The 12,203-nt window shown below is 40.1% G+C and overlaps 1 protein-coding gene and 1 long non-coding RNA gene across 4 annotated transcripts; both read right to left on the bottom strand.

Moving 5' to 3' along the window:
* Positions 1-1,137: 1,137 nt before the first annotated feature.
* Positions 1,138-6,312, bottom strand: LOC131476115 (lysosomal alpha-glucosidase-like). Of its 3 annotated transcripts, XM_058654619.1 has the most exons (13): positions 5,796-6,312; positions 5,543-5,674; positions 5,190-5,300; positions 4,965-5,078; positions 4,146-4,784; positions 3,753-3,886; positions 3,398-3,549; positions 3,109-3,257; positions 2,841-2,982; positions 2,561-2,659; positions 1,838-2,002; positions 1,620-1,772; positions 1,138-1,461 (listed from the first exon to the last, which is right to left on the bottom strand). In XM_058654619.1, the coding sequence occupies exons 5-13, from the start codon at positions 4,436-4,438 to the stop codon at positions 1,396-1,398; spliced, it is 1,353 nt and encodes a 450-aa protein (XP_058510602.1). In that variant the 5' UTR covers positions 4,439-4,784; positions 4,965-5,078; positions 5,190-5,300; positions 5,543-5,674; positions 5,796-6,312; the 3' UTR covers positions 1,138-1,395. The 3 variants fall into 3 exon arrangements, with proteins under 3 accessions (XP_058510602.1, XP_058510603.1, XP_058510604.1); XM_058654620.1 differs by lacking the exon at positions 3,753-3,886 and having other exon boundaries at positions 5,796-6,311; XM_058654621.1 differs by lacking the exons at positions 3,753-3,886; positions 5,190-5,300; positions 5,543-5,674; positions 5,796-6,312 and having other exon boundaries at positions 4,146-4,263; positions 4,965-5,055.
* Positions 6,313-9,995: 3,683 nt separating this feature from the next.
* LOC131476122 (uncharacterized) lies at positions 9,996-11,828 on the bottom strand. The gene is made up of 3 exons (XR_009242564.1): positions 11,632-11,828; positions 10,542-10,598; positions 9,996-10,221 (listed from the first exon to the last, which is right to left on the bottom strand). It is a non-coding gene; the product is annotated as an uncharacterized LOC131476122 (long non-coding RNA).
* Between the last annotated feature and the right edge of the window lie 375 nt (positions 11,829-12,203).

The raw sequence follows: 12,203 nt of genomic DNA, 5'->3' as shown, positions 1-12,203 counted from the left end.
ATTTCTAAGTTACTTACTAATATTTTTATTTGCCTGAAAACTTTGTCTTGTGTTTTATTATCATCATAAACATGATTAATTAAAGGAAAACTTACAAAATAAATTAAATTAAATAATAATGAAAATTCAAGTTTTCAGTCAAATTTGCATATTGATGCTGCATTCACATAATAAATTATGATACATTGCGCTCCCCTACACACAAGTGGTAGTAGTAAAAAGTATCGGTATTGGTATCGGTAATACTGGCCCTGTATTTACTTGGTATTGGATCGATACCAAATTTTGCAGTATCACACAGCCCTAGCGGCCAGGTCAGCTTGCCTATGACTCGACTTGCTGCCAGTCGAAATATCTCGGTATGACGAAAAAAAACAACCGAAAACACAATTTGACCCCGAGGACTGATTTATTATCCAGTCACATAGCAAAAAAACATACACTCTAGTCAAACATCTGGAGTCGGTTAATTAAGCAAACTAGCATATAAGTCATACTGCAACAGCCAAACATCGAAAAATGACAAGTTCTTACCTCGGATAAATGCTGGTAAAAGACAGCGTTGGTCCATTTTGCTGCTGTGGGTTGTTTTAAAGAAGTGTATTTACTTGTGAGCCATCAGTATTTTAGTTTAGCTGCCTCTGTCGGGGCCGAAACCCTCGCCAATTGCAACTTAAAAGTTTGTTTTCGCTAGCTGCTAAAGAAGATAACCATGACAGATGCCCCTCGCGCCAGAGAGGCGTGTAGTCATACACCTGTTCCAGTAGCAGGAATAAATGAATAATAACAGGCACCGTGTAGAGAAACGGATTTTATCTGTTCAAGTTTATTCTTGAGAAGCACTGTGCATTTTATTTCTGTGAAAGGTGGTATACTAATCTTAATTCTGATAATTATACTTGATGTCAATTATGTGCTATGGACCTTTTGTGTCATTAATAAGGCCTTTGAAAAAATGCACATAAAAAATATAGCCAATATATGATATACTTCAGAATTGAAGAATCAATTACTATACAGATGCAACATCATACAGGTTTAAGTCACTGAACAATAAACATATAAAACAATCTGATAGATACACAAATAGCGCAATTGTGCAAATCAGTTAATACGAACAAATTAGAGCACTTTTTTTCTCGACAGTTTTTATTGACAATGGAACTAAAACACAGAAACACTATTTCAGAAAATGTGAAGGACTATAAATATATAGTTATAAGATTGCATAAATTCACAAGTCATTGAACTGTCTTGATCCAGTGGTTGGTGTGACACTGTCACAACACCTGCTGTAGAGGGATATAAGACAGAGCAAATGCGGCCTGCAAAAGAAAAGCAGCTGTGCATAGTGCAAATGCTCCCAATGGCCATCTAACGACAATGTTGGCTGCATCAGAGAGCCCACTGGACTGTGAAAACCTTTGCCATGGGCAAGGTCAACTTGGTCACTGTCAAGACCTGTGGAAATAGACAAAAATACCTCATAAACCAGGAAGAGACAGAGGACATTATTAGTGTAGATAAATGACAGAGGACAAATCACACACATCCTGAAAGAAAGACGTCATATTTCTGTAAAGGACAATTATCAAAGGAAGTCTTCACTGAGAATTCACCTTGGTGTCGCTGTGGTACATGAAATCACTGACTTTCTCCCCATTGGCCAAAACATAGCGGGGAGGTGAGGGCACTCCAAACACCTGCAGTCCTCCCAGCACCAGTTCATCCAGGGCCCCATTCAGCATCAGAGGATCACTCACAACCTGAGACTGATTTGGAACCAAAGTCACGATTCATTTGATGAGCAAATTCGGATTACTCATCTCTTTCCTACCTGTCCAGCAGTGAAGATGACATAACAATAATCTTGCGTTTTGTAGGTATCAAGACTGTCCCCATCGTCCCAGAACAAGTCTCCCCAGGCCCAGCCACCTGCTGACAGTGCCACTGTCAGGAAGAAGGGGTTTCTGCGTGAGGCTGTGGTTGTCAGAGCAGGATCCTTTATGGATCAAAAACACAGATCAGACAAAACATAATACTATATTGACCATAGTAAGTAGTTTTATTAATGCTAATTTAATATGGCCACACAGTGCAACTCCACACTAAAATTGTAGATGATATTCCAAACCATGAAGCTTAAAAACCTGTTCCAAGTCAAAAATATCTAGTCTAGAAGAGCATTACACAGTTTGAAGAGATTACCAAGTTGTCCAGTAGCGGGTTTGCTGTGGGAGCAAAACACCAACGCTTCTGAAAAGCAGTGTGTGGAAGCATTTCTGGTTCTACACCATAAATGACAAATTAATGAACAAATCTTCAGACTCTCTCATGCAAGACTATCGTGGTTGGGTCTTATGAGATTTGTGCTGAGGATATAGAAAATGGCATAAATTAGAAGATTGATCTAAAGATTGTATGAATAAATATAACAGATCTTTTAAATGAAAATCTAAATGAATCCGAAACCTTTTTTGAACCCAACCCTATTCACGAACTACATTTTGTCTCCTACTGAATGTTACATTTGGATTGTGTGGTCAGCACAGACACGTACCTGCTGTGGGATAATGTGTCCCTCCCTCACATGTACGTTGATAGTGTCCAGAGGGGCTGACAGGAGCAGGTACTGACCCTTACTGTAAAAAGGCTGACCCTAGAGAGCAAAAGACAGTAGAGCAGACCCCACATGGAAAGCACTTAATACTAATATCATGTGTTACCACAGGAGACAAAATCATGCTGGCCTTTACCTGTTAACAAAATCTGGTTATACTTTGGCTTACGGCACATACTGTATACAGTATTAAATAAAAAAATTGTATTGAGCCACTCACATTATGCAAGTTGTACCAAATGCCAAAGGGTAGGTAGGCAGTCAACTTGACTGAGCCTTGCTCCAAAACTGGGCTAATGAGGAGTGAACTCCCCCACAAGAACTGCCGGTCTATGGTCTGACAGTTGGGGTCAGTGGGAAACCTAAAAGGGAGGGAGGGATACACAAATATGCCCTTTATTATTTTTGTTTACAGCATGTAGGAAAAGTAGAGAGCAAGAAAAGTATGAGGGGAAGCAGAGAGGACAACATGAAATGATGAAACATACTCCATGAAGAGAGGCCTGGCCACAGTGTCAGCGGAGGTGTGTGCATGATGAAAGAGTGTGTAGAGGAAAGGGAGAAGGGAGTAACGAAGGTTCAGTGCACTCCGCATGGCAGCCTGAGCCTCCTGCCCAAATACATATGGCTCCTGAGGCTAACGGGCACAGACACACAAAAACACACAGACAATGGGAGGAGATACTGTGACAGCACATACAGTATGAGAAGTGGAACTAACTCAGTGAATCAATACAAAGACACATATAGTCAACAGAAACAGTGTTTGGATCTCACAGCATTGAAGTTGTCATTGTGGTTCCTCATAAATGGGTAAAAGGCCCCAAGCTGCATCCATCGCACACACAGTTCCTCAGTGGTGTTGCCTTCAAACCCACAGATGTCCGCCCCCACCAGAGGAACCCCGAACAGGCTAAACTGCAGCACAGCTGGGGGGTAGCAAAAGCAAAAGCTCAATGGAAATACTGTATATCAAATAATTCTTTTCATTTAAAAAAAAGATGAAAAATAATTATTTTCATTAATGGACTGGATGTTATATTTAACCATATGCAGGTCCATAAAAAGACTACCACAGAACTAAACCCACTTTGAAACAAGATTGTTATTGTATTACAGCTCATCTCCTCACCAGGGATGGAGAATCGCAGCTGCTCCCAGTCACTTCTGACATCACCTGTCCACACTCCAGAGAAGCGTCCAATGCCAGAGTAAGAGGAGCGAGACAGGACAAAAGGCCTCTTCCCTCGTACCTTTGTAAGAGCTCTGAGAGCAGCAACCAACCCCACAATCAATATATAGTAGACAGAATAAATAACAAAAGCCAAACAACAACTACATCCATATATTTCACAGTGCCACATTACGGTCCAATGAAATAAATCTAGCACTTGCACAAAGGAAGTCTGTCCTTTTATTGTTGTTTCACAGCTACAACTACAACTACTGTCCTCCGTTTGATTACTTATGACTTCATCTGCTAACATACCACCTAAAGAACTCAATCTGTAAACATGGTTCGAACCTGTTTGTGGCATATGCTTCTGTCAGTCCGTACATATTGTGCAGGTTGTAGTGAGTGGATTGCCTCTGCTGAGCTGACATGCAGAGAGTTCCCGAGTTCAACTCCCCTCCGCCTACTCCTGTTTGTATGAGATTCAGGAACACAGACAATGATTTGAAGCAACATTCAGAACAAAGAAACAGGTATGTATCTGCAGAGCATTTGTGTACTGTATGTACTTTGAAAGGTCCAGTATGTAAGAATGTGTTTAATCTAATGGGGACTACAAAGTACAATGTTTGCCGTCGAAACATTGCGAAGCAAGTTGGAGACCCCTGTAAAGCAAGGCCCTCTGTACATGTAAAGGGCTGATTCTAAATGTGTTATATATTTTATTGGTTAGTAACTTATAAAAACATACTTATGGAGAGTGTATTTGATTTCAGCTAATAAACTCTGCTAAATGTTACACACTGGACCTTTAACGTAACACAATTGACAGCATATGTAAACAAAATATTGTTTTTTTATGATTTCACATGCTGATAATTTGTGACACTAAAACACTAAGTAGGTGTGTAAGGCGGGTCTTCAAGATCAGTGTGAGGACAGCCCTCCATTGAGCCCTGGAAAAAAAAAATTGGCTGGTTCATTCATATCCTGGATGGAGCATTGGAGATAAACAAAATATAAATTAGGTGCAAAGCAAACTAAACACACAACCACTAAGAATATTCCAGAACTGACAACCTGATTTCACACATACTTGACATTTTGGTTTTTATAATCATATCATTGGTGTCTAAATAACATGTGCACTGTGTGTCTGTACACACTCACAATCCACAGTCCATCCACAGGCACTTTAGAATGAAAATCTCTGATGCAGTCTTCCCACCACTGTCTGGTCTCTGGGTTGGTGAAGTCAGGGAAGGCTGTAGGGCCAGGCCAAACCTGGAACACCATACAAGAATGTGCTTGCCAACCAACTGTACACCGGTCAACAGTAAAACACATGCTATGCATATCACACAGGCGGAACAACATATAAAAAAGGGGTCTTACCTTCCCGATCAAAATGTGTCCTGTGACATTTTTAATGAAGACGTCTCGTTTCAGGCCATCATCAAAGGGAGGGTAAGTTCCAGTGGGGCTAGTGCTACTGATCCCTGGGTCCTGGGGCAGAAACCAGCAGAGCACAGCAGTCAGAAGCTGAGAGGCTTTTGCTGCCATCTACTGGAGATACATTGTTGCATAATTGCTTATTTTCAGTAAACAGCTGATGTAATATGCGTCTGTTTTTATTCATTTACCTTTATTATTATTATTATTATGCTGATAATAATATGCAGAAACATTTAGTCATGGTTGGATCTGAATGTTCAGGTTGAGGTCTAAGACATTCAAACACATCGCACCAGAATAAGGATGTACTTCATGCCTCTCCTATGGAATTCTTCCACCATCTCTGGGAGGTCACCAAATCGCCAGGGATCAAAAGTGAAAATCCTTCGCTTGTCTGCGTAATCCAAATCATTCCACTGCACATCCTGATGGTGACAAAAAAGAGATGATCTATTTTCTAAGATCATTTCTTGATAAGGAAATGATCTTATAAATGTCATTTACCAATGGAAGTTTGGCATTGTGCGGCACAATGCGTTGTGCAACCTTGCGGGTTGTATTAGTGGTGGTGTAACCCCAGCGGCAAAGATGAAATCCCAGGGACCAATATGGGGCATCATGGCCTTAGGATAAATAAGATATACTAAACACATTAATGAATCTAACTCACTCTTTATAGGTGTGCTTCTGGACTCCTATATAATTACCCCTCTCCTCACACTTGCTGAGAACCCTGTCCCTGGCACAGTCAAACCGACTTTGTGGGGCCATGGTGCATTTGTCATCTCTATAATTAGTAGTCTCTTTGAAACTTTTAAGGGTGATTTTCACTTGAAATCACGGGTTTATTGTGTGTTTCAGTTGGATTAGCAATGGCAAGCCTCTCATATGCTATGCTCTCGTTTGGCTCGGCATGGACACACCTGATCGGTTTCGTTTCACTATCGGACAAGTGGTTCATGTAGAAACAATTTGACAAAGCAAATGCAATGAGGACAAGAGCAGCTACTACAAAGTTAGACAACAGAGCCATTCTGCTATCACCACAGATACAATGGCAGGTCAGTGAGCACTGAAGTTTAGCTCAGCTTTTTCTGAGGGCCCTCGAGGTAAACCACTCTATCTTCAGTCCAACCACAAATGCGTTTTAACTTTTCAGCAATCTCAGGCTTCTCCCATGCTTCACCACTAAACCACTTCAGGCGTTTTTCAGAGACCGAGAACACCTTTGTGACGCTGTTAAACTTTCTCTTGTGGACAAATTTATCCAATCCATTTCCATGTCCCAGAAGAAAATGGGTGTAAAGCCTTCTCTTTCTTTGGGGGGTGTCCTTCTTCCTGGTACAGTAGCATTTTTCCATGTGCTCCACAGCTGACTGGACAATTTCATATTTGTTTTCTCTCTCATGGTTTGTGTCCTTATCCTCTGGCCAGAATAGTAAGGTAAGCAGGAACAGTGCACCTGGTAAGCATTTCTTTTTATCAGCTGGGAACTGATGACAAAGGGCCTGTAGATCTTTAAAAGGAGCAACCTTTGAAGCCTGAGGTGACAAGCAGTTCAGGGAAATGTGGGTCACAATGTAGTTCACAATATCCCTCTGGTCAAGTTTTGCCTTTCGTGGACTGCTGGGATAAAGAGAGACTATGGTCTCTAAAATATGCAAAGCATCCTTCTGTTCAGTTAGTATGGACAAGATGGAAGTTATGTTACCACCACCAAGTTGATAGATGATCATGCGCTTTTGTAAAGGAGTGAGATTGGTAGGGATTGATTGCCCTGGTTGCAGAATTGCAGCAGAGGAAACTTCACTGAAGTACTTCCCATACTCAGAAGATCTTTTGGTCAACCACTTCAGTGGATGGCTTATCTTCTCTTCAGGATTTTCAGGAATCACATCTTCATCTTCACCTATATCTGTCTGGAAGAAACTGAGGTCCTCTGAAATCCATTCCAAGGAATCAGTCAATGTCTGGTGAAGCTTTTTCATACGACCATGAAATGGTTCCCAGGCATCTAAGACTTTTCTGGTATGTAATCTGTTAACAGATACTCTCTACGCTTTGAATGGCCTTTAGCTCCTTTTGCAAACTCTTGTAATGAAAAGATCAATTTGAGCAGGCTGAATCCAACTTCAACTTCAGAAAAATATCCTGAACTGTTTACATTTTCCATGTCTGCATCAGCTGCTCTCTCACATTCTTGAAAACACTGCAGGGAATTCAGTGCAGTCTCCACAGCATCAGCTGTGTTTTGGGCTGTGATTGGTGAACAGCCGTTTTCAATGGCTTTCCATTTGGCTTGGAACCATCTTCTGTACACTTGCCCTTTTGTGGCAAGTATGTACGAGTTGTTGGGAAGCTGTTTAGCTGCAGTCTCTGCCCAGTATGTTGCCTCTTCAAACTTTTCATGAGTATGAAGAAGACGAGCAAGTTGTTGGGCAACGAATGGATCTTTATGAAAACGTTCAAAAGCTTCCTTGAGTAACTCTATTGCTTTGTCAGGGCCTCCCTCCTTTTCTCGCACATGTTCAATCAGAGGAGAGAATAAAGTATCACATTCATCTCCTCTGCTTATTCTGGATCTCCTGATGAAAAGTGCTCTCAAAAATGACCAATATTCTTCCTTTCCAAATCTGTGCTCAAAAAGCAAATCGTCACAGAGCAATTTCTTTGCCAAACTGCTGTGTTGGCTTCCAAGGAGTTGTTGCAGAATTTCCTTTGCAACGAGTGGGTGAATTATTCTGATGGATTTAATCTTGGTCTTGTCATCTCTAAGATGCAAGAAGACAAGTTTGGCCTGTTCCCTTTCCATGTGCACTTGTAAGGTTAGCAAAGCTTCGCAGTGGGACTGAGAGATAAAGAGTTATCAACATAAGTGTTCAGCAGTGCTACGTAGTGAGTGGCAGTAGACTGAAGGTCCAAATGTGTCACAAACTTTTGAAAATAATCATTATAAAACCCTTCACTCATCAAAACAAATGTCAGGATGAACTGAGGCTCATACTGCTCTTCAAGTAACCGTAGTTTTCCAGCAAACTTCTTCTTCTCTTGAGGAGACAGTTTGTGAGTGACAGATACATTCTGTAAAGCAGACTCTTTGCATCTACTCTCTGGATCATGGGATCGCCTACAGCTCAACAAAATGAAACATAGTGTTCCGTACTGGATTCCTCTGCTTCTGATTGCAACCTCTAGCTCATTTTTGAGATCATCAAGGTAGTCTTTGTCAGAGTCTTCAATTAGGAGCAACACTGGAAGACACCTTTGTGGATCTTTTTCTTCATATTCTCTCAGACCAACTGCATGTTGTGTAACATCAGTAACTGAGTATGAAGGCTTCACAACTGCACATATTAGTTCTTTCCTCTTCTGCACAACACTTGCCTTGCCACGGTACTTCCACCACTTCCTGGGTGATGGTAGATGTTTATAGAAGTAACTGGGGTCTGATCTACGTTACATTTCAAAACATCCATGAGGAGCTTGCTCGTTCTATTACCTCTCCAACATACTTGTGCTCAGCGAGCCAAAAGTTCATCCATGTCACTCTACCACCACGGTAAAACTGCTGTTCAATATTTGCCTTCTCCTCATTAATGAAGTCTTTGCTTGTGTCATCACAATGGTTGACTGTCAGTATTTCCAGAGAAGCCATATGTTCCTCTTTGTTTGTTTCAAGAAGACATGTCCCTTTCACAAAGACTGGCAAGTGTTTTTTGGCACAGGCTTTTACTGTGTATCATTTGCATAGTTGCATTAATGTGACTCATTTTCATCCCAACTACACTGAAATTGTTCACAGTTTCTGTATCACATAACTCTCTGGAAGTTTGTTTCTGATTCACAGATGCAGATGATGTCTGTGAAAAAACCCATAGGCGTGCAAGAGAGGTTTCTTTACTGGGAAAGTGAGAAGAAAAATGACCTGTAATGACCCTTTTGGCAAGATATGTTTACAAATCAAAGACACATACACCATTAAAAGGGTCATTCTTGTCTTGATCCAAGTCATTTCATCACAAGGAGTTTCATTTGCTTTAAAGCCAGAACGGCCATTGCAGAAGATCCAGCTAGTTTGTTCAAACAGGTGCAATTTTTCTGTGAATCCTTTGATGCTTCGGTCACTGGATTTGCTATAGCTCTGCAGAGAATGCATGTTTGCAGCATGATGCTCAAGGTATTTGCTGCAAAGGCCTGATATCTTTGAATCTGGGTCAAAATCAAACCCAGAGAAGATCTTCATATTAAGCAGCCACTCAATGTTAGAAAGGTCATCAGGTTTGAATTTGTTTGTAATGAATATGAACCATTTATCATTTTCAATGAACTTCTTCCCACTAGTTATTAGCATTGTGAGTTTCCTAAGGTCTTGGCAGAATGGAGTTCTGGGTACTCGAGGTTTCTCTGCCTCTTCTCTTTGAGCATCCCGTTCTTTGACTCTCTAAGAAATCAATGAAATCACTGTCACTCACTGGCTCTGTTTTGGAACCTACCCTTCGCAGAATTGCTTTTTTCTCATATTGTAATTTGTTTGCTGCCTCATTGAAGTTTGGCAGAAGAACTGCATAAAACCCTGCCCTTAACAATGTTGACCGAAGGCACAATGTCAACCTCCACCACATAGTTTTTTGCTGTACTTTCTCGATCCATGACCTCTATGAACCTTGGTGGGCGCACACAATGGCGCACATCCTACCTGAAGGAACTTCACTTGAAGCAAGACAATTAAGTGATTTTGAATTGTGCTTGGAATTGAGGAACTCTTTTATTTTTTTGATAATCATATGAGTAGGCCCAAATTTCATGCCAATCTTTGTTATCAAGAAGTCCTCATCGAGTGTAAGAAGGACTGGTCCATCTACTTCTTCTTCAAAGAGCTTCTTTATGTAGTGTTCTTTCACACCAAGTGTTCGTAGCCAGGTGCTCACTTGAGATTCAGTCCAGTTCTCGGGTGACTGCATAAGATTGTCAGCTGGATGAGGGAAAAAAAGATGTTGGTTTATTCATAAATGACAGAATCAGAGATGACGTTCTCCACATTTAAAAACATGTCTTTCATTTGCCAATATAAAGACATTGAATAAAAGTGGATTATTTAAAGCAAGACAATAGTTAATTTTTAGAGGGGACCTCAGAGGGGACCATGTAAACAGGCCTCTCGTTGACATGTTTTCATTTTAAATTTTGTATGCTGTGCTGGTGCATATTTACAGTAAATGTTACCTTTTTAAAAGAGATCAGTTCACATTAAATTACAAAAAAAACAAAAAAAAATCTTGACAATCCACTCACCCATTGTTTCCTTTCTCCTTACATTACATCAACATTAATTTACTTGTCAACATCCACCTGTAAAAGAAAATGTTTAGTTATATGATGATTGAAATTTCAAACTGAATCCACAGATAGATTTAGTTCATTTTTTCTCCTTTTTGGTTCACAAATATAAATATCCATTATTTATTGTTAGAACATGCAGTGTATGTTGATGTTAACATATTAAGGATCCCTACAAAACAAACTAAACAGTGCTCTCTGCTGGTCAAAATCAGTAATGGTGACACAATTTCTAAAAACCTCAAACATACTGAATCTTCGACATTTCTGTACAGCATTATCTATTATTCAGTAATGTACAGTCAAATCTAGAGCTGAAACAATTACTCTATTTATCGATTATTAAATCAATCGCTAAACTAATTGGTTTGAAGCTTTTTTCATTATTAAAACAAGTTTTCTGATTGTTTCAGCTTCTTAAAGGCATACTTCACCATTGGAAAGATGAGTGTATATTAAAACTGGGTTATTTATGTAGCAGAAATGTGAAATAATACTTGAAGCAAGTGCCTTCTTGGCCGAGAAATTTAATTTTGGCTCATGTAGATGAACAACAACAACTCCCAGCATGCACTGCGCTCGCTGCCCCGTGAGAGTTTCGCTGTCTCAAGCGTTGAAGCAGACAGTGCTAGTTGTTTAAATGAGGTCCGTCTTTTCGGCATTTTAACATTCAGTTAACACATGAGTGACACAGCTAGCACATGGGAACAGGGGGCAGCTTGTTTACATTTTCAAATCAGAGAATTGAGTGACACCACTTTTAGCCAATAATTTTTAACCAATCTTTTTTTTTTTTTTTTTTAAACTAAAGTCTTACACCATTTGACAACATGCAGCGTTGCGTTCAGGTGCAACTCCAAAAAAGGAGGACAAATAAGTGTCCGGCTTGAGGCTGCGCCGGACGCCAGACAAGGCATTTAAATTCCGGTCTGTCCGGTCTAAATCCGGACGTATGGCCACTTTACTCGTAGGTACTGTTGTAATTCATCAATCACGAAGGCGAGATAGAGTTGTGTGAAGGGTTTGCACATTTATTTCCACTTACCGTACATCCAAGTTTCATTTACATCTATATGTATCCAAGTTACTCGAGGATCAGCGTCACATAGAAATATTCCCTTGTTGCACCAACACTTAAAATACAGCTTTTCAGTACACATCTTCCAATTCCTTTATCTATCATAGCCGTCAAAGACATCAAAGCGTCCATGGTAGCTTTTATCTAAAGAACAAAACTGTTGATAAATTACATTGTAACAAGTGTCCAATCTTGCAACAAAGCTTCAACGCTTCAGTGGTGGTGACATCTGGTGGACAACTGAAGCCATAACCACCTCTCAAGAGCACGACTGAAGCACTGACACTGTTTCAATCCCATGTCAGCAATAAAAGTTTAGAAAAGACTGTGTGGTTATTCAAGTGTTTTGTTCATTCATACTTGCCCATACTGTAAAACATCCCAGATTAAGCCAAAGAATAAATCTGTATGTTGGTTAAGGGTTTAAATATAGTGTTAAGCTTTATTTAGAAACTGTACTAAATGTCCATAACAGGGTAAGAGATCCTTCCTACTGGCTTCCTTCTTTGCAAATGATCATGGTATTTGAACTCAGAAAG

This window comes from Solea solea, chromosome 16 (assembly GCF_958295425.1).
Source record: "Solea solea chromosome 16, fSolSol10.1, whole genome shotgun sequence".
Classification (NCBI taxonomy): domain Eukaryota; kingdom Metazoa; phylum Chordata; class Actinopteri; order Pleuronectiformes; family Soleidae; genus Solea; species Solea solea.
Note: the sequence above shows the minus strand (reverse complement) of the source record. Positions and strands in the feature narration are given on the sequence as shown.

What these genes read in the sequence shown, in the direction of transcription:
- LOC131476115 (XM_058654619.1), bottom strand. Translation starts at nt 4,438, where the DNA reads ATGTTTCGACGGCAAACATTGTACTTTGTAGTCCCCATTAGATTAAAC. An exon ending in GAAGCATATGCCACAAACAG is followed by an intron (nt 3,887 to 4,145) that starts GTTCGAACCATG and finishes TGCTGCTCTCAG; the next exon opens with AGCTCTTACAAAGGTACGAG. An exon ending in TGTACCACAGCGACACCAAG is followed by an intron (nt 1,462 to 1,619) that starts GTGAATTCTCAG and finishes CTATTTCCACAG; the next exon opens with GTCTTGACAGTGACCAAGTT.